We start from the raw sequence: 26,419 nt of genomic DNA on the forward strand, positions 1-26,419 counted from the left end.
CAACACGGAGATTCCCATTTGGGGTGAGGTGGGGGGGCTCCTAGAGAAAACACAAAAAGGCAGGCAGTAGCTTGATAACATGACATTCAACCCAAAAAGGTTCTCTGTTCAGTCTAGAGTAAACTTTCCAGAACTTTCAACGTTGGCCGGGTATCTGGAAATCAGCCAATCAGAACACTCCAGCTAGCCGCTCAGCATGGCAGGATCCAAATGCCTAAGGGCCCCCCCGACTAAGTGCAGGCTTCCGGTAACGAGAACCTGGATCCCCGCAGCTTCACGCAGCGGCAGGGCCCTGGACGCGACAGCAGGATGAGTCTGCATCACATGCTCCTTTGGTAGCATAAGGACAGGGTCCCTTCCCTGGCTGATCCACTGGAGGGCGCTGAGGATGCAGGGGAACACAAGGGCGTTGTTCCTCAGCCCAGCCACAAGGGGGACGCCGCATGGGATGACTCGTTCGGCCTCCAGCCGCTCCCTCTGGCCACTCATGCTCCACCAGCTGCTTTGGTTGTCCAGGCAACGAGCAAGCATGTTCTCCACACTGGGATTGGGGGGATCTGTCCCAGGAGCAAGGCGCAGTCACCAGGGAGCCGAGAACACAAGCTCACACACAGAAGGTCACATTTAAATTGCACAGAGAATCCCCCAAATCACACAACACTTACCTTCATTTGAGCCAACAGTCTCTATGATGTTGGGGCTGAAAACGGCAAAGTCAAACTGGCAGGGCTGTGGAAGATCAAGCAAACATGCAGGAGGCCATGAGAAGGAGTTACATGAGGTACATCAGATTACGTCATGTCTCATATCCCATCATGCCCTCCTTGGAAACACACAAACATGAGTGTAAAGCTTGGGTCCAAGCATAGGCTCAGCTATTTTTCTGGCGCCTCTGGATCATTTCAGAGGGTTAGGGGCCTCGGCTCAGGGGCCCAAGTGCCGCATCAATCTTCCAGCCCCAGGATTTGAAGAAGCGAGATACGGATCATGGGTACAGAATCCTAAACTGCCAAGCTATATTCCACCCCCCCCCCACCCAGGGCCCCCGCAGCTCTGGGACTCACCGCCAGCAGCTTGAGGAGAGCGGCTGAGTCCCGCTCCCCCGTGGTGTTGAAGAGCAGCACGCGCACCACCGGGCCCCTGGGAAGGAGGCGGAGAGCATCGCCTGAATGAGGAGGCTTGGGGAGGCCTGTTCCTGACTAAGTGCGGAGGGGGCGGCACTCACCAGAGCGCCCTCTCCTGGCTGGAGGCCTCCTGGCTGAACCAGCGCACGCAGGCCTGCATGCTGCGCATGGTGTGGGCCCCGTCCAGATAGTAGGTCAGGAAGCCATGTCGTAAGATCTGGCCCCTCCCCGGCCACTCGGTGTCCTCCAGCCCTGGACGAGGTCAGAGAGAGAAGGAAGCCAAGTACTACCACATCCAGTCAGCAGCTTCCCTCAGCACCTTCAGCAAACACCTCAAGGCCCATCTCTCAGGAATTCCTCCACTAGCCTGACACCACTATGTGGTCCCTGGATGCTCTTAATCTTACACCTGATTTGAATAGTTGTGTTATTAACTTCCTTCTTTGTTAGATGTGTTTCTGTAGCTCCTGCCCCAGTCCTGCTTACACCTGTACCTGGTCACTCACTGGACGCTCAGCCAAGCTGCACTTATGTCTAGTCAATTTACCTCACTTGCACGTCACTTTGGACAAAAGTATCCGCCAAACAGAAAAAATGTAAATGTACTACATAGAATGCAGAGATTAAAACCATTTTCTGTTTGAACACACAAGAACGAAAATTACTGCTCCACAAAATGCTAACTCGCACCGGCTGGTTTATACTGGCTGAAACCATTTCCCTTGAGAATAATTTCGGGAAAAAAACAAACATTAACGCCAGTGTACAAAGTAGGGGGGAAACAGCTAAAATTACCTGGATTACTAACTGATTCAGCAGCAGCACTAGCTACACGCACAACATCAAAACATACACATTCATCCATTATAATATAGATTTTAACTGACCTTTTATCGTAGCGGAACTGAGCGGGAATGGCATTGCCATGGAAACGGAGGCAGCTTCCTTGGAGAGCACTGGCCACCAGTTACCTAGGATATCAGAGAAGATAAGGGGCCAGTAAAGGTCAAATGTGGCAACACTAAGGCAGCATCCCAAACACAGACCCCTTCACATTTCAAATCAAGAAATTTCGTAGTACCTGATAACACACTTACCCTACACACACTCACACACACACATACACACACACACACACACACACACACACACACACACACACACACTGCCCAACCTCCTACCGAACCAGCCACCTGTAATAACCCTGTACCTGCCACATGGTGGCGCTGCAGCCAGCTCCAAGACAGCTGGAGGGCAAGAGCGGCATTGGAGCGCTGGTGCTGCCCGGCGAGACCCAAACGAAGCGGCCGACCCGGGGCCTCGTACTCCTCCAGGTCTGAGCACACGCAGAGTGGACACTAGGGGGAGGACAGCGAGACGTGAGCAGAGAAAGTAATACAGAGTAAGGAGAAGAGCAGCACCCGCAGCTCAATGCCGGACGTCCCCGCACAGGTCAAAGGGCAAAGGTCAAAGTCCACATTTTACTCGCTAGCACACAGCTAGCGCTACATTTCATGTAAGAGGATTGTTTTTCTTTATTCAGGACAATTAAATGATTATTCCACCTACAGAATGAATTCATCTTAGACAATCAGACGGGACATATTGCACACAGTGGGCAAAGGGCTTGTAAATTCCGATTAATATTAAATCACTGTGATGCTGACAGGTGACATTTTGGCCCCAGTTTCTTTTGAAAATAGTAAAAATCCCAAAAAAACAGTCAATATCTCCACATTACCTGCTTTGTGCCTTTCCTTCTCGTTATTAATAAACCCCCCCAATGAGAAAACCTTTAGAAACATGCCCCCCCCCCCCCCCCCAATGGAGTTTCCTGTGACTCCTTAGTACCGTCTGACTTTCCAGCATCTGCACCTTGTCTGTGCCTCTGAACGACACCCTAACCCCCTCCCGCTCAGGGTGACGACCCCCCCTCCCGCTCAGGGTGACGACACCCCCGCCGCCATGCTGCCTGGGATGGGCTCCAGGACCCAGTGCCACCCGGACCGAGATAAGCAGATGGATGAGGTTCAACGTGCAAATCTATCAAATTTCGGAGAAATTGCCCGTCTAGGTCGCAGCCTCACGACCAAAACGCTCACTTCTGCTTTACTAGTGCAGAAGAGTTTACCGGCGAACTAACCAGTACAGCCAAGCAGACTAATGAGTTACCTACACGAAGAGTCAGGTAAGATTTTACTCTTTGGGGGTGGGGCAGGGGACACAGGGAGGGGCTTTAGGACAAAGAACAGGAGAGTCAGCTGAGAGTCAGGTGAGAGTCAGCTGAGAGTCAGGTGAGAGTCAGCTGAGAGTCAGGTGAGAGTCAGCCTTACCCCGATCTCTCTGGCTCGCTCCTGCAGCACCTTCATGGGACCCTCAGGCTGCCTGACGGTGTAGGCAGGGACCCCTGGCTGGGGACAGGGACAGGGGCCCAGTGTCACAGAAGCCCCCCATCTTACATACTGAGTGGCAAAGAGTCACAGCCTCCCCCATGTCCTGTGCAGCCTCCAGGCTCCTATTTACCTGTCATTTCTCACTTCTGACCATTTCTGACCAAGTACTATTACAGCATCACTAGTATCACATGTGAAAAATGAAAAGGAGAAGGATTAATAAATTACCGGGTGTTTTGTTAAGCTTTACACTCATACACAGACATACACACAGACACACACTCATACACAGACACACATACTCTCACAGACAGACACACACACACTGTCATACACACAGACAGACACACACACTCACAGACATACAGACACACACACTCACAGACATACAGACACACACACTCACACACACAGACAGACACACACACACACTGTCATACACACAGACAGACACACACACTCACACACACACACTGACCTTAAAGATGCCACCTTTTTGCCAGGCAATCTTCTCAATGCTATCTCCCAGGATGCTGGTGTGGTCGATCCCCAAAGACGAGATCCCACAGACCCACGGCTTTCTGTCAGGAACAAAAAACTCCCATCGCTGAGTGACCAGAGGCAGCTAAAGCCTCTTTCTGCCTCATTAGGGGCAAGAAGGCAGCCTGAACTCTCCTTATGTGCCCCTGAAGAGGGCTGCTGCTGTCACAGGGGCATTAGAGACACACCGATGGTGACAAACCCGTCACCACCTCAGGGAACTTTCCTCCAGCTCCCGCCAGCTAACTAGCCGAAGAGAGCAAGTAGGCACAGTGACGGGGTCACCCGTGCCAGACGCTCCTCACCTGAGGATGTTGGTACAGTCATAGGCCCCCCCGATGCCCACCTCGATCAACGCTACGTCCACCTGCAGGTGACCGAGGAGAAGGGTCACGACATCACACTCATCATGTATACATGCCTGTGACAAAACACATTTACTACATCTAAATTATTTAGCATACGCACACAATAAGTAAAAAAGAACTATTGGGGGTTAATCAACATCCATCAATGGCGAAATCACTCGGCCAACTCTGGGATTTGACCTGGTGACCTTCCGAACACAGGAACAGCATCCTAACCCACTAAGCCACACGCCACCCCTATCTGCTAACTATAACATGCCAGCATAAGAAGTGTGTGCCTGCAGTGAGCGAGTGCGTAGCCTGCAGTGAGCGAGTGCGTAGCCTGCAGTGAGCGAGTGCGTAGCCTGCAGTGAGCGAGTGCGTACCTACACCCATCCAGGGTGACGCCCAATCCTGGGCTGTGCGCCAAAAATACCATATCACAATTTTTTTCTGCCAGGATCACAATCCGTGATCTCATAACAATTCTGTTTCATGTAGTTTTAAAACTATTTTGCAAGTTAATGTAAAAAATAATAGCCCCAAAAGGTAAAAAAACCTAAAAGAAACTTAAAAGAAAAACAGGTAAAACTTTATTTAGGGCCATTTTTTTTTAGTAATTTATAAACCCATTCATAACAAATAATAATGTGCATAGCTATGTTTATAATGCATTATGAACGTGTTTATACATTAGTAACAATATGGCCTTAAGTAAATTGTTACTGAAACAATTTTTGAGGTGTTACTTTTGAAGTGGTGAAAAAGGTTTGTCATGCTGCCATCTGACACGTGAACCATATCTTTGCAAGTTTTGCAAATAGCTGTTTGCAATGTGTCTGTTTAATAAAATCCAAACAAGTTCCATGTTACTGCTGTTACATCCTTTTTAGGGACCAACTCCTCCATGACGTGCATGCCGTTACTTTGCCCAATAGGGGATGTGTTGTGCATTGCATGTTGGGACGAGAGCGCAAAAGAGGGAGAGGAAGAAATCTAAGGCACTACCTACTGTTTGCAATCGCTAATGTATTGGTGTGTTAAAACGGATTTGGCTGACAAAACTACTTTAGATGCGTGTATGAGCCATAGAACTGCAACTGATAGAATGTGGACAGTAGCATAGTACTAATGATCTCTCCATAAAAGGCAAACTGTGGAGATATTTTAATCGTTATTTAATTTAATGTTGTCAAATCGCACACCTCCCCTAGTAGGGAATATGCTGCAGGCCCGTGGTGGCCCTACTGGATAAACAGATACAGAAGATGGCCAGCTGGATGGACAGGTAGCTGATTGCCACCTTCCATTTGCCAGTTGGGGGTTTTCAATTCAATAAAAGGTGCTTGCCTTTGGATGCCATTCGCATCGCCATGGCGATCTGAGTGACCTCATCACCAGTCAGTACATTGACAATGCAACACATGATTGTAACGGGGGCATTCAGGACTGCGCAAGAGCCAGGGGAGATAAAGCAGGGCAGGGGGGAGGGAGGCAATGGGGGAGGGGGCAGCCCAGGACACAGGCTGACCTGTACCTGCGGGGGGGGAGGGACAGAACTGCGCTGACAGCGGCTGCTGTTTACAGTTTACATTATAATATTTATTATAATATAATAAATGTGTTATAAAAACAAGGACTTTTATTACAGTATCAGATTTTTATTGCATGACATTTCATTTTTGCTGTTACGGGGGGAGTGACGGGAGGGGGGGGGCACTCACCTTTTCCCGCAGGAAGACGTGGAAGGTCAAGAGGGTGAGGAAGCGGAAGTAGGCGGGCATGCTGCCCCCGTAGGCAGCCTGGGGTGCAGAGAGAGACAACACACACACACACACACACACACACACACAGCTCAGAGCAGCCCAGCCCCCAGCCCCCCCCCCCTTTCCCCTTGCCCCCCCTTGCCGGGGCTAATCCCTCGCATGGCTGCTATCACATGACATCCCATGATGCAGTTCTCATTTTCAGAGGCTTTAACTGAATTACTCAAATTCAATGAAAACTGCCTGAATGGCTGACATACAGGACACAGTGTGAAACCAGGGGTAACTCACAATGCATTTCAGATTCAACAAAGTGTGTCTTACAACCATTCCAGACTCTACGTGACAAAATGCTGTGGAAAATGACCCAAGACCATTTAACTCTTTTTTCCATTTTCAACGCTGATCTCAAGTCAAAGTCATATGAGTTTTAGAGAACGGCATTCAATGGTCATATTAAAAACATATAGATGATTCTATATTTTTGATCCGGGTAAAATATAAATCCACGTGATTGCCTGAACAGCTTTGTCATTAAATTAACACACCCCCCACCCCCCATGAGCAGACCTACCTTAGTGGAGTCCAACCGACTGTACACATCCCAGAAGTACTTTGTGAAGAGACCTTTGGTAATTGGCTGTCCGTCAATCCGGATTCGCTCCCGGACGTGCACTAGGTGGGGGGAACTGCAAGGGAAACAGAACCGGGACCAGACAGTGACTATGTGGGGGGCACACCTATAAGTGATGGATAGCGCCGTAAGCCAATAAAAATCCACACGCGCAAGCGATCTTCAGTAAGCTGCCTTGTCATTGGTGCACACTGTCTTTGATGCACATGGGCTTTCAGGAACAAAAACAAAACAAAAAGAACATATGATGGTTATGTGACCAATCAGGAGGTCATGTGTCATCAGGTGACATGGACTCTCATCCCCTATATCTGTGCCTTGTCACAGACGACCTAAAACTGCTTTCAGTTTAATCTATCCCCCCACCTTTGACCTCAGAAATGCACCCTAAACCCACTGCAGCCCTTTGCAAAACCTTAAGTCCCTATTCCTATCTCCCACCCCCAGGTCACATGACTCCATTCACCATCCCACCCAGAGTAAACCTTACAGCCAGCCTCATTTAATATTAAATTTAAATTCAAGATGCAGTTCATGAGGAACACTGGACTACCATGTATAAGAGGGATTAACAAATGTAAACAACTTAGGTTTACAAATATACCTGCAGCAAGTGTATCAATTACTGTAAACAAAACACTGGGAAGAATTAAAAAGCAAAAAACGTACTTAGCATGCATTATGAAAATGATGCCACAGAGACCCTCTATTAGATGCATGGTCATTTAGCTGATTTATCTATGTGTTATTAATTATTAAAATGCTCTCAAATCACAATGTTAACCACACACAGGTTAGTTAATTATTTCTAAGAAACAGGGTCAGCAAATCAAAGTCCGTCATAATGACATCAGAGCTAAAGCGCCAGCACGTCAACATGTTCATGTTAGCGTGGTATTTTTGTGTAATAGGGCCATAGGGAACACCCGTCTACGGTATTACCTGTAAGGGGCACAGGAAACACCCGTCTTCGGTATTACCTGTAAAATCCAGTGCGGAAGCCGTGATTCCTGAGAATCCTTTCGGTAAAGGCACACGTCGATCCCTGAGGAATAGAACAAGGGCGATCACAAAGATTTAAGTTTCACAATACCAGTGTCAAGTGAGACAGCTGTAAACACAAACATGCCTCGTCAAGAAGCCACTGGTGGGGTGACTGAGTGTCAAAGGGCAAGACGAAAGGCCTCAGCTCTTTAAAGGAGAATTTCACACAAAATGCGGACTAGGCGCCTTTAAGTACAGCAAGACAAAAACAAGCCAAAGTTACCCAAGGCCCCTGAAACATAACATTAACAGAGATAATTAACCAGCCCTCACTTTGAACCCGAGCCTCACTGCAACACTGCTGACCCTCTATGTAATCTAACCAAGGTTAGCTGATTAACTGAGTTACCTGTAGGGACGTTACAACTCCGGAAATTAAGTAGTCAATAACAATGCCAGTGAAATTCCATGATTATTGATACCCAATTTAATACCACAGTAAAAAACAAAACAATAATTCCCATGTACTTACAAAGCACCCCTCCATTAAAAACATTCAAACATTACAGAAAACAACAACAATGGAATGTAGCCTTGAAGTAATAAATAAAAAGAAATGACAATTAACATTACAAAAAAAGAACAGAGGCATGTAGCCATCAAGTATTTAAAACCAACAATATCGTCCTTAAATACAAACAATCAACTTTTTATGGCACAGCCTTACAATTATAATACCCGACTGAGAAACAAAAAAATGGAAATAATAACTAGATGTAATGAAAATTTTAATATTAGAAAAAAATCACACACAAAGACAGGAATGGAAAGGAGAAGAAAAAACAACAATTAAACCCAGGTAAGGCATTTACTTACACATTTATTTTATACATTTATTTTTAAATTTATTTTCAAATCAAAAGCGACAAAGCGATCGCGTCACCAATCGCAACGAGCTAAAAAAACGAGTGGTCACTAACTTGTGAAAAAATCAGGAGGGTTACCAGGCTAAACAAAATGCTTTTAATAACAAAACAATCCACAAAATCATTTATGGCAGTGCAAAAATTTTACAGTAAAAGTATTTTTTTTAACACAACACAAGCACCACCATACTACCTGCCCCCCACAACCAAAGGGATGGAACTTTAAGGTAGCGGTACACAAAACTGATGGAATCATCGTTATTTTAGCAATATGACGTCGTATGAACGGTGATCACCATTTTGGTGCACCGCCTGTGCAGGGTCGCCGAGGCAATCTTTGTCATTTGTTCTGATCCCACTCACTGTTTATGATTGGCTGACATACATGTAACGCCGTAGGTTTGGTCAGCAGGACTCATTATGCGATGTGCATACCTTTAAGTACTGTAAATTAATATGCGTCGCCGACATGTTCAATTTCGTTTTGCTTACACATCATTTGAAGTGTGCGGCCAGCGTCTGGCTACCATAACTCACCTTGCCCTTTGTCCCGGTCACATGAATGATATTCAGGCAGTCCAGCTCCTCCAACTGGAAAACAGGAGAGAAAATGGACAGGATGACAACGAGGGGGCGGGGTGGGACAGCTATCTGGTCAGGGTTATCTGGAACCGGGTCTTGGCTATGTGTGCCTTGTGTGAGGTGCATTTATCAGAACAGTGGGTTAATATGAGGACTATAGGACATAACTGGGTAGGGAACAGAACAGGACGAGAGGGGACAGGACGGGACAGGCGTACCGAGAGGCCTGAACGCTCCAGAAAGACCCTCATAGCCTGCAACTGGAGCAGCGGCTGAGTACATCCCTGCCGCACCTGCTCCAGGGTGCTGGCATTGGACTGCAGGGAGTTCAGCATCTTGATGGCGTCCTATGGATACACACACAGAATCAAAACTAAAACACCTTTAAAGCTGAGATTAGATTATGTTCATAAATTTGCCATAAGACAAAATGTGCTTCACACACACCTCAGCCTAAAAAAAAATACTTAGTTCCATATTAATACCCTTTATAATTTCACAGATTCAATTTGAGAGGTCCAAAGAAAGCTCTAACGCACATTCGCGGTGAGAGGGAGTTCCCAATAGTCCCAGACAGAAAGCACACTATGATTTTATTATGATCATCAATGTCTCCAACACCTTGATGTCAAGGAACAGCAGTTTTCTGCCAGGCTTATTTTTAAACTTACATTAGTTTATGTATCACCTCAAATTCCCAAGAAACTTCCAGTTCCATAAGCATCTCCCTCTTGATTGAAAAGAAAGTGAATTCTAGTGATGTAGTCAGACCACCTAAACCGAGGCCAAGTCATTACCAAGACCAGAGTGTATTGAGACCAAGACAAGACCAAAAACAAGGCAGGGCGAGACCGAGAAAAGACCAAGACCAAGTCAGTGCAGACCAAGACAAGACCAAGAGCAATGGAGGGCTAGACAATGTCAAAGTCAGAAAGAGACTAATGTTTGAATCTACAGAACACAACACGCTATAAAATGTGGAGCACAGGGACCATCTAGGGGCTAGGCAGTTTGGCCTAAAATTTGTGTCACAGTTTAATCTGAACCATGGACATTTTTTCTTAAAATTTCTATGTAAATGCTTCTGTACAAATGCAACATTTTTTCTAATAAGACACATCTTATTGGTTGCATTTAAATTTTGAAGCAGGATTTTTTACACCCAATCACAGTACTGTGTTAACAAACAGATGAATATCATATGATATCATATCATATGATTATATGATAAATATAGAGGCGTTTGGATGAGTGATCTTGACTGGTATTGAAATAAAACCTTGAGTCTTGTATGTCCGAGACCGAGACAAGACCGAATCAAAAGTCGATTCCGAGATGAGACCAAGACCGCAAAAAAAGTGTTATTGAGAACTACAATACTGGGGAATTCTAAAGGGTTCCTATGTTTGTTTTCATGACACGACCGATCACCCCACCTCCGATAATTAAAATACATTACAAATACATATACATAATACACTTTTCAAATAAAGATTATAAATGGGACCATCAGATAAATGCAGTTTTTTCCAACCTTCATTGAGCTATCTAATGTGTTACATTGCTCTACCAAGACAAAAATTAACTGTATCAAAGTGACTGCATCGGATTCACCGTGTATGCCTTTGTAATAAAAAATATATAATATTTCCCACACAGAACACTTTCTCCAATAAACCTAACAATAAAGCAAACGTCTGCAGTCACGTGTAGTCACGCTTCTCGTCATACACCCCGGTGGGCCGCTGATTTGCAGTCAGTTTTGCAGCACACCGGCGTGCAAGCTTTAACACAGCCGTGAACCGCGCTCCCCACGCCGTCTTTGCCCGCTGACCTGGTACTCCATCCCGTGCTGAAGCGCTGCACCACCGCTCGGGCTCCGCACTGAGAAAGAGGCACCGAGCTGCCGGCGCCGGGGGCGAGCTGCGCGCACATTGCGAGTCCAGGCTCGGATGGAGCCCACCATGGTGCTCCGGCTCAACCAGCAGGGCGGCACCGCTCAGCCCGCCCCGTCCCCGCCTCCTCAACCGCGCTGTTTTGGACAGGTGCTCCAGAAAGCCAGTCCGAGCGCGGGCACTTCGGCAGATCTGAACGGTTTTTATATTGTAACTTTATGCATGAAGTCTGATATGGCACATGGTCGCGGGTGTTATTGCAAGTGATGTTGCGTTACAGTATATTATAGAAAACCTAAGTTATTTTATTGCAAGTAAACTTGCATACGCAGTATCTTTTTGAAAACACGTGCGTCTGATTCGATTAAATAGTTTCGTTTCCACGTTTTAGTATATGCTGTCGCTTAGTGGTCATCGTGTGAAGTGCAGCACAGATCAGTGGCACCCCGTTTGGTGACCGGGCCCACAAATGAGGTAATATCCGACCACCTGGGCATTAACTTACAAAAATTATAATATTCTTCGGACAGCTTCAGAGACGATGGACACAGATCTTCCACCACTTCAGTCTATCTTCCTCTCCTGCTGCCCGAATCGGGCCGAGTCCATCATCAGGGACGACAGCCACCCAGCGAACGGCCACCAGAGGGAGGCTACTGGTGCATCGCCGCCTGCTTCAGAGACAGGCTTCTGAACCATGGACATTTTTTCTTAAAATTTCAATATAAATGCTTCTGTATAAATGTAGCATTTTTTCTAATAAGACGCTCCTTATTGGTTGCTGACCACTGAGTCAAAAAAGGTGTTCCTAGTTATTATTCACAATTCCTAAATTATCCTACCTAAACCATTACATTATATGTGACCATTATTCACTGCTGGTTAAATCCCTTGTTTAGAGCAGAGGAGTATAAATGTCAGCCTTGTGGTTTACATATTATGAGATGTTTTTTTTTTTTAATATGGCCACAAATTAGAGGGGGATTTTTCTATTTTACATGGTTTGGTATAATGTTTTGATCTGGTGTGATGGCGAGGGGTTATGTATTGGATTGTCTGTCAAGGGTTTATTGTTTATTGGGACTCCCATTCGCTTCCACAAAGTGGTCGTGAGTCTTCTTGGGGTCCGCTCAAAAAGCAACAATCAAAATGATACAATGTCAGAAACAACAAAAACAAAGAGACAAAACAAGCCAAAGTTCATATAAATAAGTTCAATTTCTCTGCAAATGAAACACTAAACAATAATAATCTGCACTAAAAACCACAACAAAAATTTGTCCCAAAATATACAACAAAACGAAATAAAGCAATCTAAGGTTCAGAAACCATAATAACCACAATAACATCATAATAATATATATAATTTAATACATATAATTTAAGATGGATCAGATTTTGTTTTAGCAACTGATTGAATAAAAATCTGTTTTTGTCTCGCTGACGTTGACTCCATATATTCCAAGCTAATACCGTCGTACCGCAATAGCAAATGTTTTCAATACTACCGTGGTCGCATGACTCGATAAAACGATAGGTCTTCTGAGAAAAGTTTGCTCAGGCGAATGGAGCGAACGGGAGGTAGCGGGAACTACAATTCCCATCAGCCCAGGCGTGGTCATCATCCTTTGCGGTCTGTTGTCGCTACAGATCCAGTAATGCGGAAATGGCGGGTGCTGCTAGTAGCGGCGAAGGAAAAGAGATGGAAATACTAAATTGAAACTTTATTTTTTTACATGGTTTAATAATTTTTTGTTATTAAAATTGAAAAATTGAAGTTTCTGTTTCAAAGTTTACAGATAGATGGCTAATTTGTATGCCATTGATATGTTCAGTGTTCATGTAAACTGTTTAATAAACACTTCTGGCATTTTTTTCAAGTCCCTTCATTAGTTTTGTTTTTCCTGTAAATGATTCAATAAATACCGTACCGTGCCATTCATACCGAGGTATTACCGTACCGTGAAGTTTTGATACCGTTACATCCCTAATATAGCACAATGCTTTTCATGCAATTTGTTCTTGTACTTGACAGCACCACCTGACCAGTACTCACTTGACTTAAGGGTAGTGTTGTAGTTCTCGAGACCGGTCTTGGTCTCGAGACCGGTCTCGAGACCATTTTTTGTGGTCTCGGTCTTGTCTTGGTCTCGACTCTATTTGGTCTCGGTCTTGTCTTGGTCTCGACTCTATTTGGTCTCGGTCTTGTCTTGGTCTCGGACATAGCGGTCTCGATGGGATGGGGAAAAAAAGAGAAAACTGCACATCCTCACAGGACAGTATCATTATTTATTACGGGCCTCAATTCAAATGCAACCAGTCAGATGCATCCATTTCAAAAACATTACATTTTATACATTTTCTCCACGGACACTGCCAGTGCTTCACAGTCCACACACATCATACACATCGTATCATGCATCGGCAAAAAAATGTCCGAAAATGTCCGCGAAGTCTATAGCATAGTTATAATTCAAATAAATTAGGTATTTTACATTGCTTAGAAAGCACGGTCTTGGAGGTGCAAGTCCATCTGGAGGCTCATTCTCTTCAATTCAAAGCAAAGGATCATTACATAGCTGTATTCATAGCTTACCCGAGGCCTCTGTCCCTGGTATAAGACTTAATATGAACATCTTTCTGGTACATCCCATCTCTTTCCCTTGACGAGGTCTGATAAAATGTGTATAGGAGAGGATTGCTGAGAATATTATTTTCCATCAGGTCTCGTAACTATGACAAATCTGGGAGATTTTAAATGAGAGACATACGGACAATATAATTGAAAAGATAACATGAATTTGATTTAACGAGTAATGACACTTTACAGCAATGCCTTTTTTCTCTACATTTGATCTGGGTAATGTGATGTCGATTCTAGCCCTAGTCTGTTTTCGGTCTTGGTCTTGGTCTTGGTCTTGGTCTCGACCAGTCTTGGTCTTGGTCTCGCCTTAGTGTGTCTTGGTCTTGGTCTTGGACTTGGTCTTGGTCTTGGTACCCTCAAGTCTCGGCAGTGTCTTGGTCTTGATACCCTGCGGTCTCGGCAATGTCTTGGTCTCGGTTTAGGCGGTCTTGACTACAACACTACTTAAGGGCGTGGGCGATTCATGCTAAATATGAAGTTATTTCCTGTTTAAGACTGGGATTTGAAGTCCCTGTGAATACAGGACACCTCATTAAGCACAACCAGGTTTCTGGGGAATAATGTTCAGAGCTTTAATTGGACAGCATTTGAGCATTTACTTGAATGCTAATTATAGGTTTCATTATCTTTTCCTCATACTGATAGCCTTACAAATGCATTATGGTTTGGCTGTACTGGAACAATCATCATGAATTGTGTTTTTAGATTTTTATATAAAATCAGCAAGTTTCATACTATTAACAAGAAAACATAAAAGCAAGAGCAGTATCATATACAGTAATTCCTCTCATAATATATCCAAGATGTTTATGTATTGGGAACTATGGGTCACCCACAGATATCTCCAATTGTTCAACAGGGGCAATGGATTATGAACGTACCAGTTCCTGATGCGGCGTGAGGTGACTGGTAACAGGCCCATAGCTGGAGTTCAGGCATCTTACGTTAGCAAGATAAGTTTGGTGATAATTAATGCAGCTAGCGAATTACTTACATAAAAACCTACTACTTGGGGTTGCAAAAAGTTATCGTATTGACCAGTAAACGACAAGAAACATAAATAACACAATCAACAAAAATCTGCTGCAAAGTCAATCAGTACTTGTACTGACCGCTTGCTCCATTTTGATCGCGGTTCCCGAAGAGAACTCTATCGACAATCTATGGCTCATCCTGCTAGTCCCGGATGTAGAGGGTTGAATTTCGGATCGTATTTTAAACCACTGAAATTGTTTGAAACAGCGAAAATAACGGGACTGAATATTGTAAAGCAGAAATAAGAGGACTGAATGTTACTGCTTGAATAATAAAGATGCGAATAAAGCACATGGAATATTTTCAACTGAATTTGTTCTTTTGAAATTTATTTTGAGGCGAAATTAAATTAACTGAATTCATGAGGTTGAATTATAAACATGCACTTTAAAATACGTATCTTTTGGAACTGAATTTTGGAAGCCGAATATTTTTGTACTAAATATTTAAGCATCGAAATTACGATTGAAATGTTTTCAGTTAAAATGTTCAATGTTTAAATGTATGCACATATTAAATTACAGTCCCCAAAAATTCAAAGCGTCATTAATGCAATGCGTTTTTATTCGATAAGTGTAATTCAACGTGTTTTTTTTCATCAACGACTTTTGTCATTAATTAATTACTTCCATAGATGGGGTTGGGGGGGGGGTTGGGTGAGTCTCGTCAATCACACATTACATACAGGAGGATTGTTTTCTGGGGGGGATAGGCATTGTTAAACGAGCATTCATATCAATAAATTGATAGTTTAGGTTACAGCAAGTTATGTGGAGCTACCATATAAATGTGATTTACTGAATGAATTTAGGTCTACATCATAAGAACATTAAATAGCAGTAAAATAATGTGAGTATGATATGTATGTAATTTAAGGTTATTCGAAACAAATGCGTGATAAGCCAACATCAAATACACCTGTTTTGATATCCAAATTTGGCTTTGAGATGTTTCTATGGACATAGATACTGATACCACCCCCTTCAAATCATAAGCTGTTTATTATTGTGGCGCCGGGCAGACTGAGGCATCGCGATAGCGGCGACGAACAAACATGATAAGGGCGAATGGACACGAAGCTGCTCCTTTTATGTAGCACTGAAACTGTTAACAGCTCTGAAACAAAATGAGACAGCCATGTCCAAGAGTTTGCCTTGATCAGAGGAACCTGGGGGACAATGCACACCCCTTGCATTTTCAGAATAACTTTCTCTGTAAGTTATTATTTTTTCTTAATGACGTTATGTGAAATGATAGTTAGCCTAATCTAGCCCATTAGGCATAACATGAAACACCCAACCTTTAACATGGCCAGAGGACCCTAGCCTATGCTTATATTTAACATGTTTCATACAGTTATCTTTACTGTAGATGCCATAGCAGGTCGTTGTTTTGGTAAGGTTTTTACAGATAATAATCATTGTTTAGTCTTACCGAATGAGGGTACACCTTCCCTCAAAATGCTGCGTGATCCAACTGCTTTCAGTTAAGTGCATACGTGCGGTGTAAGCAAGGTTGGATTTAAATGACAGCATTTTAATAATATAATACTTATTATACAGATATTATTCATATCTGGCTATGGCCCTTATTGGGAGCGCTCCCCAGACGAAGACATATCTATTCAAGACGAACTCACAATGACAAGTAGGCACAGGACAACACATAGACTACATCCAGATGAAAACTGTAAGTGTAACCCAAGGTAGTCGAGTGTAAGACGGCCGACCGCGATCTTTCCAGCGGTCTTTCATGTTCATTTTTAAAGGGCCCGCTTGTTAAATGGTGCGTTCGTTTTTCTCTCGGAAATTCCGAGTTGAGTGACATCACGTCCGACAATCTCCTGTTCGAGCTACCCACATCTCGGAACAAACATGGCTGCCTCCATGAACACGTTGCTGTGTGTTGTTGCTTTATATTTTAGCAGATTTGGAGTTTTCCAAATGGAGAAATGGAGATTTTTCCGAGAGACAAACAAGAAACACGAACTAGTCAAACCACATCAAAAGCTTTATAAAATATTTTAGTACATTCATAGCGATATTCTTTTTTCGATCGGTAAACAAACTACAAACAAGTCGCCATGTTGAAATTACGTCACAGGGGCAACTCGGACAACAAAAATCTTGTCCGACTCTATAACGTCATAAAAGGGGCGTGTTTCCGACGGGAAGTGACGTTTTTCGTGACGTTTTCATCCGAGTTCCGACTTGGAGAAATAATCGAACGCACCAAATAATGGTGCGTTCGTTTTTCTCTCGGAACTCGGAAATTCCGAGTTGAGTGACATCACGTCCGACAATCTCCCGTTCGAGCTACCCACATCTCGGAACAAACATGGCTGCCTCCATGAACACGTTGCTGTGTGTTGTTGCTTTATATTTTAGCAGACTTGGAGTTTTCCAAATGGAGAAAATTGAGAAATGGAGATTTTTCCGAGAGACAAACAAGAAACACGAACCAGTCAAACCACATTAAAAGCTTTATAAAATATTTTAGTACATTCATAGCGATATTCTTTTTTTGATCGGTAAACAAACTACAAACAAACCAAGTCGCCATGTTGAAATTACGTCACAGGGGCAACTCGGGCAACAAAATCTGGTCCGACTTCAACGTCATAAAAGGGGCGTGTTTCCGACGGGAAGTGACGTTTTTCGTGACGTTTCGTGACGTTTTCATCCGAGTTCCGACTTGGAGAGAAATAATCGAACGAAAAAAAAAAAATAAATAAAAAAAAAAAAAAAGAAATAATCGAACGCACCATAATATCTCTTCTCAGCAGCCCCTGCGCCCTCTGAAGCTGTCCAATAGCGTTATACCGCTGGGGTAGCTGGGAGATGTAGTACATTTTTAAGTATCGCTGCTACAAGATGACAGCGCAGGAGAACTAATTTCCGCTTAGTGAGGGAAAGATGTATACAGTGGTACCTCGGTTCTCGAACTCACTAGAACTTGAATTTCTTGAAAGTCGAACAAACCTAGAACTCGATCTGAATATCAGAAGTCGAACCGTGAACGCTGACCTAATATAAATTGTACGCGCCAGGAAATGAGTCATATTACAATGCAATTCTTAATGCCTTCTTCACCAAATAAAGCAGCGCAACATTACAGTAACTAACAATAAATAAACCACTAACTTACGTGTACTATTAGAGCATTTATGTCATTTATTTAAACTTTATTATACCAGGTAAATTAACTGAAAACCAGTTCTCACTGCTTTACGTGATATTCGGGAAAAATAGCAGATTACGCATTGGAACTTCAGCCAATAAGGGCAAAGGTGTGTCGTCACGGAGGCGCTTCCAGTTTGTGCAGCCGGGTGAGAGGTTGCAATGCATCTAATCATTCTAATGTAATGCATTGCGTCAGGATCAGAATGCGTTGCTTTAAGCCAGCGCTGTAAGCAAGTCGAACGCACCCAATGACCGGACTGGGGAAACAAACTGATACGCGGACTAAATACAGAGGACTAATGACAACAACCAGATGATCACATGGGGATCCCACACGAGGTTAACGAGGCGGCGTGTCACACGGAAGGAGCGTACGATCGGGGCAGGACAGGGGTAATGTTGGGATAAGATCTTTATCATTTTGGAAGCCATTAAGAAAATAATGCTCTTCTTGTTTTATCCTGTTCATTTTGTGTTTAAATGCTAAAAAAAACATATTTAGGTGTAATTTCCTGCGCTCTCAACTGAGGCTTTTCTAAAATGCAGTATCTCTCAAGTGCAATATATTTATCTCACATGCAATAATTCATGTGCAATATTTCTCCTATACTTTTACACTGTTAACTGTTAACTGTTATCGCTATATGTTACTTATTTTATTCAATCTTTTTTCCCCAAGTTAAAATTTCTTTAACTTGTATGCTGCTTACTGCCGAGACGTCTTTAGAAAGAGCCAAACATCATCTCATTGTACTCGTACAGTGACAATAAAGATATCTTATGTTAGGTGAGAGCAAGTGTGGCAGCATGGAGCTGGGGGTCAGGGGCCCTGCTCAAGGGCCCACAGACATGATTACCTTACTGAGGCTGGACTTGATCACAGATACAGAGGGTTAGCATGCTGAGCCACACGCTGCCCCCCTCCCCCGTCTCCATGCCACAAAACTTATTTATTGTTATTATTATTATCATGTCATTTTATTCTTATATAGTTACCCTGCATTACTCCCCCCATCACACAGGCATTCACCAAGAAGTCATGCACAAAAAAACACATGAAAATGGCGAGACCTGAAATCTTAAAATTAAGTCCTTTAGCAATAGTATTTTTCATATATGCGCATGCAGCCCATGAAATGGGCCATCATCCGTATCCAGCTTGCGGACCTTGAGTTTGACACCAGTGGTTCAGATGATCGTGTTGCTAAGTCTGTGTTTTCTTCTCCATCTTTGTAACCAAGCCAAGGAATGAGCTAAGTTTACATTCTATAAAAACAGTAGTATGTTATGGGATATTTCACTGTTACACACCCAGATTGGTGATCTAATTGGGGTTGTGTACATTTGTTAAGAGAAAGTTTGTTCCATAATAAAAACCGTTTTCTCAGTTTTTGACGCAACACAATGAACCGACTACAGCTGGAATCCAAATTACATGTTTTATTGCTGTTTGCAAAATATAAATATTAAATGAAATACTTTTATATCTTAGATAAAATATCCTATATAATATACAAGTTCAAATGATGTATTTTATGGCCTCAATTTAAAATTACTTTTTTCATGAAGTATTTGTAATATTGGTGAGTTTTACTGCTTGTTTAGTTCTTAGGTGCCTGTAACTCTCTGCACACACTAGATGGCTGCCTGTCTGTCTTTGCCGTGTTCGTACATCTGCCCACTCATCTTCCCCCAGAGCTTCTAAGGCCTACACAAAGTCTTTAGTTTAGTGCCCACAGGTGACTCTTTTAGTTTTGAATTCCTTTGTAAAGGGTTCATGTTATTTTAGCTCAGGCGAGAGACAGCAGCCTTTGCTTTAGCCAGACATTTAAAGATAATATAAGATTTCTGTATCTTGTAGAACACAGAAGTAACCGGTTCAGTAAGTTCCAAGGTACAAGATGATCTTTTACTGATAACACAGCATTTCTGAATTGTTATTCTGCCTGACTGCAGCTTCCATGCATCAAATCCTTCCACCCTGGATGCTGAACCGTCCCAAACACTCACGTGACTCTTCCAGTCTCGTCTCCCTACATTTCCTACCCATTGGAACTTGTGCGAATTTCACACTCCCAGGATTGACATGCAAAGCACCAAAAAAAAAGCACCAAAATCTCATCAAATGGTACAATCCGAAGGGATCTCAGGGACCTCCCCATGGTTTACTCCGACGTCTGCGCACATGGAAGGGGGTAATATGTGTCTTAGTCTCTGCCATACTTGTGGTCACACAAGGCACGTAAAATTGATATTAACACAGTAAGGTCAAAACAGGATCTGTTGCTATTATAAACCTTGTCGATTTTATCAGCTGTTTGGTCGTTAAACATGAATAAGAATAAACATTCAGCTGATCTGGTGACATTAATACCGTTCACTGTGAGTCGGAGGTGGAGGGTAACCTTGCGAGTCTGACCATGACTTTAACAGACCATCCGTCATGTTCACTGGCAGCATCAGTTTACAATTCACACAAGCCGGGGTTTGTAAGTGGTTCACTCCTCAACAGTCCTTTACTTAATCTTCCCATGTGATAAGTATGTTCCCGTGCTTATTTGTATAGCCAGTGAACCATGCAGGGACGAGGCGGAGCAGAACTAAGGATGCTGTATGACCGATCCATCAATGCACTTTGCTGTTTGTGTTCTGTAGCAAAAATTTGCCATGCAAACTGGTAAGATGGTGTTTGGTCTGCCCTGAAGTCTCCATGCCGGGGGGGTGGGGGGGAGGGGGGGGGGTCCTCTATGAACAGTCTGGATTTAGAAAGAGGGGAGTGTGAGCCGTCTTGAGAAATACCTGCAGTCAGGAATCCTGATTTGAAGTCTTGGTGGCACCTGAACTGGGGTGTGATTGCAACTGAATGGGTCCAACAATGTAAGTTGCTAAGGGGAGGTTTTGGGAAACACCCCCTGAATGACACCACAATGTCCAAATGACATGTAACTGGCTCTCCTTTCCTTCACTGCACTGCATACCTTGCCTATCTACAATCTCTCAAATTCACACATGTAATAGTAAATAATAATGATTTATTTCTATGACCATCACACCAACCCATCGCAGCATTATAGCATTTCTCAAGATGCATATGCATGTTAGCCTGGGAGAGGTGCACTCACCACTACAAAGACCTAACAAGGAACAGTTGCCTTCAAAACAGCTTGAATACTGCTTGGAACGCAGCTGGAAATCAAAAATTTACTGACGCACTCAATGTTGGTAGATGTGACCATGATAAATTGACTTGCTTACATACTAAATTGCTGTGGGCAGAATCCCCGTTGCTGTTATAATAGCACCCCACAGTACATCCTTTGAAGAAAACTGGCCGACATTGATTGATGGTACTCCATAGGTTCTCAAGAGAATTTAAATCAGGTGAAGATGTTATGCATGCAGAAGGCTATTTTTGAAACCCACTTACAACAAGAAATCTTAACGCCAGAGACTTTTACATCAGGCCACAAAGTTTTTTTTTGTTTTTTTTAGGAATTTAATACAAGCATCTGCAATCAACTTTAAATCTTCATGAACTCACTAAACCATCACCCACAATCTCACCAACAATTATACCAGCCCAAAACACTGTGCCTCTGCCTTCTGGCTGGTGTCCTAGTTCGAGAAAGTAAGGTGTCATTTCTGACCCAACCCTTGCTCCATCCATCTGTTGCATCAAGAGATGGTCAGAACTCATCAGTGAGCAAAATAATTTAGAAGTATTTCTGGAACCATTCAGAAGCTTCACTTCATGGCAGCCCTTTCACAGAGGTTGAAAATCTGTCTTTAAACATTTTCCAAAGTAGTGGAATATCCTGCTCCTTGTTGATCTTGAGACATCGTTCATCAGATTTCTTTGATGTTGGCTGAAGGATTTTTCCCTTGGCACTCTTAATGAAGGAGATTTTACTTTGTGAAACTACTCTTTCCGTTTATTTGAAATGCATTTCTTTCTGCCATATACTTCACGGTATGATGGTCTCTGTCAATCTTAGCAATTTCAAGTGTAGTTTTGCCAGTCACCCAAGTTCTTAATGATTACACTCTTCTAAGTTAAGGCAGTTGTCTTGCATTCCATAATGAGATTCAAGAACTTTATGCAAATTGCTTAATACAACAGCACAATATAATCATAAGCGGCAGCGCCTCAAATACTCAGGTGCCATAATCAATGAAATTCACAAAAGCTAAAGATTACTATCAATATCCATGGAAAGTAAGACACCCTAAAAGTGAAGACATGAGACCGCATCAACAAATCCTTCAGTGGAAGAGTATGACACTCAGTGCAGCTTCAGTTGCCCATTTTTAGACACGGATATAAAAAATGTATATTCAATAAGATCACACCAATATGAATTAAATGTTTTGACTTGAATAACAAGTCAGTGACCCAACCCTGCATCTGCTTAAATTTTAAATTAGAGAGAACTTTGCGGCTACTGCAGTAATAGTAACAGGCAACACGATCCAGAAGCCAGAGTCATTTATGGGCTACTTAATCAGAGCCACATGCTGTTGAAGGCCAGTGTTGTGCTTTTATGTGACTCGTTAAAGGGTCCTGATCGAGCAGTGGCATGAGTGGCTACAGACAGGGCTAAGCCAAACAGTCTGAGGGCCCATCACCCGACCTGCATTTACAATAAGCAATGGCAGTTCGAGTGTCACAATAGTGCACCAGCAAACCACCAATTATATCCTGACAGCTTTGGTACCTTAAATGCTAACTGGATGGCTGACAATCAGCAGTCACTGGGTTTAATAAGTCTGGGGTATCAGCATTCAGACACCTTCCACTCCACGTTTAAGTTTCATTCACTCTGGTTACAAATGGCTGGCTTGAGTAGAGTCTCCTGATGTCCTAATTCTTCCTTTTAAAAATTCTGCCAAACCTGAACGAAGACAGCAATTGCGTAAAGCTCGCCTTTTTCCTTTGGGCTACCCACAGACACCAACAGGAAGTATGACACATCTGTGGCGCTTCTATAAACACGCCAGAGTCAGCCGATCTAGGCTGCAGTCTCACTGAAATCCTAGTGTTTTAATGAGGCTGCTTTATCAGGCAGGACAGCTATAAACCAACACCAAACCCTTCAGAACGATCGTCTTGCTACTCTTGTTGTTACTGAGGCCATGGTTTACTGGTACAAGGGCAGAAAGTCCAGCAGTGGGGACATCTCTACAGCAGAACCATTAAAAGAAGTCACCAAGTAATTGTTTCATAACACGATTGTTATGTCAAGTAAATTCCTACAACAGATTTTTATTTTTTTTTTTATTGGTGGGTTTAGCACCAAGTGCCATTTAGCAGACTAGCAGCCCATCGTGGATGAGGCCTACATTGCTACACTCGCATTTCCTCTTTAGTAAAATTGAGGGGACTCGCGCATAAATTTGGACTTGTACTAAGACCTGAGATTAAAGGTGGGTAAAGTCCATCTATGATGCCACATACCAAGAGACTTTCAGGGCAGACGGATCACATGCAAGGTCAAGAGGCACTTGGGGGAAAAAAAAAAAGGCAAGAGGAAGCAGTCAAGGTTGGCCACCTTTATTGAAGGGTCCAATCACATCGCCAGAAGGTGAGCCAGAGATAAGCAAGGCTCTGCTCAGCTGCCCTTAACCTCCAAGACAGACTCGACCACCTGTCCGGGGCCCTCTGTTCCCCACAGTCTCTCCCTCACCATCCAAACCCAATGGCCTGCAGTCTTTGGCCAGGAGCGTCATGGGTTGTTAGAATCACTTCTTGACTGGAGACTGTGGCCTTCTCACGGTGCCGGTCCTTCCAATCAGCATCAATAGCTCTACCTGAAACAAGGTATGTCAGATACAAGCGCCTGATTCAGAATTTGGGGGGGGGGGGGGGGTGTTGTTAATTCTACCTTTCCGGAAGCATCTCTGCTCACAGTTATCAGCAGCAGAGAGGTGACACACCGCTACGCTACAGTGGAAGAAGACCTGCAAAAAGCATAGGATAGCTTAATGTTAATCCATTGTACTCGGACAGCAGCATTTAAGGGCCCCAGTACCTTCTGCATTTGGTGCGGGTGAAAGTTCTGGTCAACAAAAGCAAACATCTTGACAGCAAATCTTTTGTAGTGAGATGGGAATGGAAGCCCAGAGGAGCCATCCACTGGGACCAGTGTGGTCTGGTACTTGTCAGTCTGGTCAGGACACCTGTAGAAACTCAAAGTGAGGCAGGAGGCAGGCTTGTCGGGTCCAGAACCAGTTTGGTTTCCTAATTACCCATCAACCAGGAGGCGCCACTGGGGTAGGCTCAGAGGATCAGTGGCTAAGGTTGCCCAGCAACGCTCCAGAAGCAAAACAAGGTTGGGGTCCGTCCTCTCAAGAATGCGAACCTCAACATACACAGGATCTCTTAACATCTTGGTAATAGGGCCATCACTTTGGCCATAGTATGATGAATAGAGATGAACACCTGCAAAAAATGGGAGAAGTACGGTTAGGAAGGAGAGGTTCAGTTACATCTTCAGGAACAGTTAGCGGAACTGAATCTGTTCAGCCTTGAGCAAAGGAGACTAAGGGGGGATATGATTCAGGTCTATAAGATTCTAACGGGTCTGGATGCTGTTCAGCCAAATGACTATTTCAATATTAGTCTAAATACTAGAACTCGTGGCCATAAGTGGGAATTAGCGGGAGAACATTTTAAAACAAATTTGAGGAAGCACTTCTTTACACAGCGTGTAGTCAGAGTATGGAATAGTCTTCCTGCTATTGTAGTGGAAGCTAAAACCATGGGTTCCTTTAAATCAGAGCTAGATAAGATTTTAACAACTCTGAGATATTAGCTAAGTTCTCCCCAAACGAGCTTGATGGGCCGAATGGCCTCCTCTCGTTTGTAAATTTCTTATGTTCTTATGTTCTTATGTTCTTAATATATTACACTGTCAGGGGAAAAATAGGTACCAATTCATATCTTTCAGGGTACATTTACATGTCACCGGGGCTGTACCCTCCAGGGTCTACCGATTGTACCCTAGCTGTAGGTAAATACCTTTTTAGGTACAGAAATTAACTGAGGAACATTTTTGTACCACTGGTGGTACATTAATGTTGCTGGTACCTTGGGGTACAAAACCATGGCAGCGTTGTACCATTTTTTCCCCTGAGTGCAACAACCAGCTCACCACTAATTATTCCAAGTCAAAACGCCAACACCACCACTTGCTGTACCTTCATCACATCCTGATGCGTGGCATTGCCCTTTCGCCAGCCTAAGCTCGATCCTGAGTGGTCCCGGGGCAGCGATTGCAATGGGCTGCAGCACCATAGGGTCTTCAGCAGTGGACAACGTGAGGTACTTGCACTGCAGGATCACCCTGAAATTACAGTTGGTCAAGTCCAGGTGAGGGCCAACAGCAAGAGAAACCCCCTAGCCCACTTACTCTTGGGAAAGAGTGTTTTTAGCCAAATTCGGCAGTCCCATCCCAGCACTGCAGAAGAGGAACAGCCTGCTTTCGAACACCACATAGTTCCCTTCCACCTGGGAGAGAAGACAGTGGCTATAACCAATGTGTCAAGGCACAAAGCTTTACTGGAAGAGAACAACAACACACTTTTTGTGTGGTCCCACATGCAGTGACCGGGAAGTTGTACACATCAAAAGAATCAGTGACGGCAACAGGACCGCAAGATGGGGCTCCGTCCCCCAGCTGGGAAACAGCAGGCGAAGTAAGGTGTAGTGCTGCAGAAGACTTAGCCACCACAACCAGAAAGTGGCCATCCTCAGTACACTGCAGAGTCACTGAGGGAGAAAAACTCAAGGTCAAGTTTTATCGCCTAGTGCCCCCTTAAGGTACAAAGACCAGAAAGCAAAAGCCAGGCACACCTGCATTTCCATAATAACACTGCTGACCATCAAAACAACAGTCTATGGCTTCACAGGCAGTGCGGCCTATACCGGGGTAACCACACGTCAGCCTTTCGCTCACTCGGCACCGGGCATCAGCCGGCACGTTCCCACCGGACCCCGTCTGTTGCGCTGAAGCAGCAGCTAAGACGAGAAAAACGGCGAAAATATGAAAACAGCGCAGGCAGCACCGCGATCGCTCCATCATAAAAACCAGGCGAGATTACAAAGGCCTGCCACCTCCAATCTTTAAGTAACGCCGCTTTCGCAAGCGCCTTTTGGAGTCTCATTTAGGTTCTAGCGCATTAACCTAATTAGCGAGGTTAATTAGGGTAAATTTGCAGCAGCGTATGAAGTTCGGAATCGTTTCTTCTGGTTTTACATAAAATGTATTTTAAAAATAAAAACGGGAGGTTCCTAAGAAAATAAAAATTATCTCAAATGAATATCTCATAAATTTATTTGAAATGTAAAAAAGAAACCTAACGTGAAAT

At 43.7% G+C, this 26,419-nt stretch overlaps 2 protein-coding genes across 4 annotated transcripts; both read right to left on the reverse strand.

Moving 5' to 3' along the window:
* LOC111858731 (folylpolyglutamate synthase, mitochondrial-like) lies at positions 1-11,669 on the reverse strand. Of its 3 annotated transcripts, XM_072707372.1 has the most exons (16): positions 11,131-11,255; positions 9,968-10,026; positions 9,515-9,643; positions 9,252-9,305; positions 7,785-7,849; positions 6,745-6,859; positions 6,129-6,206; positions 4,363-4,478; positions 3,996-4,098; positions 3,458-3,535; positions 2,335-2,482; positions 2,012-2,095; positions 1,226-1,376; positions 1,065-1,140; positions 666-729; positions 1-557 (listed from the first exon to the last, which is right to left on the reverse strand). In XM_072707372.1, the coding sequence occupies exons 3-16, from the start codon at positions 9,629-9,631 to the stop codon at positions 184-186; spliced, it is 1,623 nt and encodes a 540-aa protein (XP_072563473.1). In that variant the 5' UTR covers positions 9,632-9,643; positions 9,968-10,026; positions 11,131-11,255; the 3' UTR covers positions 1-183. The 3 variants fall into 3 exon arrangements, with proteins under 3 accessions (XP_072563473.1, XP_023696512.2, XP_023696513.2); XM_023840744.2 differs by lacking the exon at positions 9,968-10,026 and having other exon boundaries at positions 11,131-11,669; XM_023840745.2 differs by lacking the exon at positions 9,968-10,026 and having other exon boundaries at positions 4,363-4,424; positions 11,131-11,667.
* Positions 11,670-23,587: 11,918 nt separating this feature from the next.
* On the reverse strand, positions 23,588-26,216 carry LOC111858749 (zona pellucida sperm-binding protein 4-like). Its single transcript, XM_023840774.2, has 8 exons — positions 25,905-26,216; positions 25,633-25,820; positions 25,462-25,559; positions 25,250-25,395; positions 24,299-24,491; positions 24,082-24,229; positions 23,935-24,010; positions 23,588-23,860 (listed from the first exon to the last, which is right to left on the reverse strand). Exons 1-8 carry the CDS (start codon positions 26,131-26,133, stop codon positions 23,733-23,735), a joined length of 1,206 nt encoding a protein of 401 aa, XP_023696542.2. The 5' UTR covers positions 26,134-26,216; the 3' UTR covers positions 23,588-23,732.
* Between the last annotated feature and the right edge of the window lie 203 nt (positions 26,217-26,419).

The sequence above is a fragment of the Paramormyrops kingsleyae genome, chromosome 2 (genome assembly GCF_048594095.1).
Source record: "Paramormyrops kingsleyae isolate MSU_618 chromosome 2, PKINGS_0.4, whole genome shotgun sequence".
NCBI classification, from domain to species: Eukaryota; Metazoa; Chordata; class Actinopteri; order Osteoglossiformes; family Mormyridae; genus Paramormyrops; species Paramormyrops kingsleyae.

What these genes read in the sequence shown, in the direction of transcription:
- LOC111858749 (XM_023840774.2), bottom strand. Translation starts at nt 26,133, where the DNA reads ATGATGGAGCGATCGCGGTGCTGCCTGCGCTGTTTTCATATTTTCGCC. An exon ending in GTGTTATTATGGAAATGCAG is followed by an intron (nt 25,821 to 25,904) that starts GTGTGCCTGGCT and finishes TTTCTCCCTCAG; the next exon opens with TGACTCTGCAGTGTACTGAG. An exon ending in TGGCGCCTCCTGGTTGATGG is followed by an intron (nt 24,230 to 24,298) that starts GTAATTAGGAAA and finishes GAGTTTCTACAG; the next exon opens with GTGTCCTGACCAGACTGACA.
- LOC111858731 (XM_023840744.2), bottom strand. Translation starts at nt 11,262, where the DNA reads ATGGTGGGCTCCATCCGAGCCTGGACTCGCAATGTGCGCGCAGCTCGC. An exon ending in ACGTCTTCCTGCGGGAAAAG is followed by an intron (nt 4,479 to 6,128) that starts GTGAGTGCCCCC and finishes GTTTTGTCACAG; the next exon opens with GCATGTATACATGATGAGTG. An exon ending in CTCTCCTCAAGCTGCTGGCG is followed by an intron (nt 730 to 1,064) that starts GTGAGTCCCAGA and finishes GATCTTCCACAG; the next exon opens with CCCTGCCAGTTTGACTTTGC.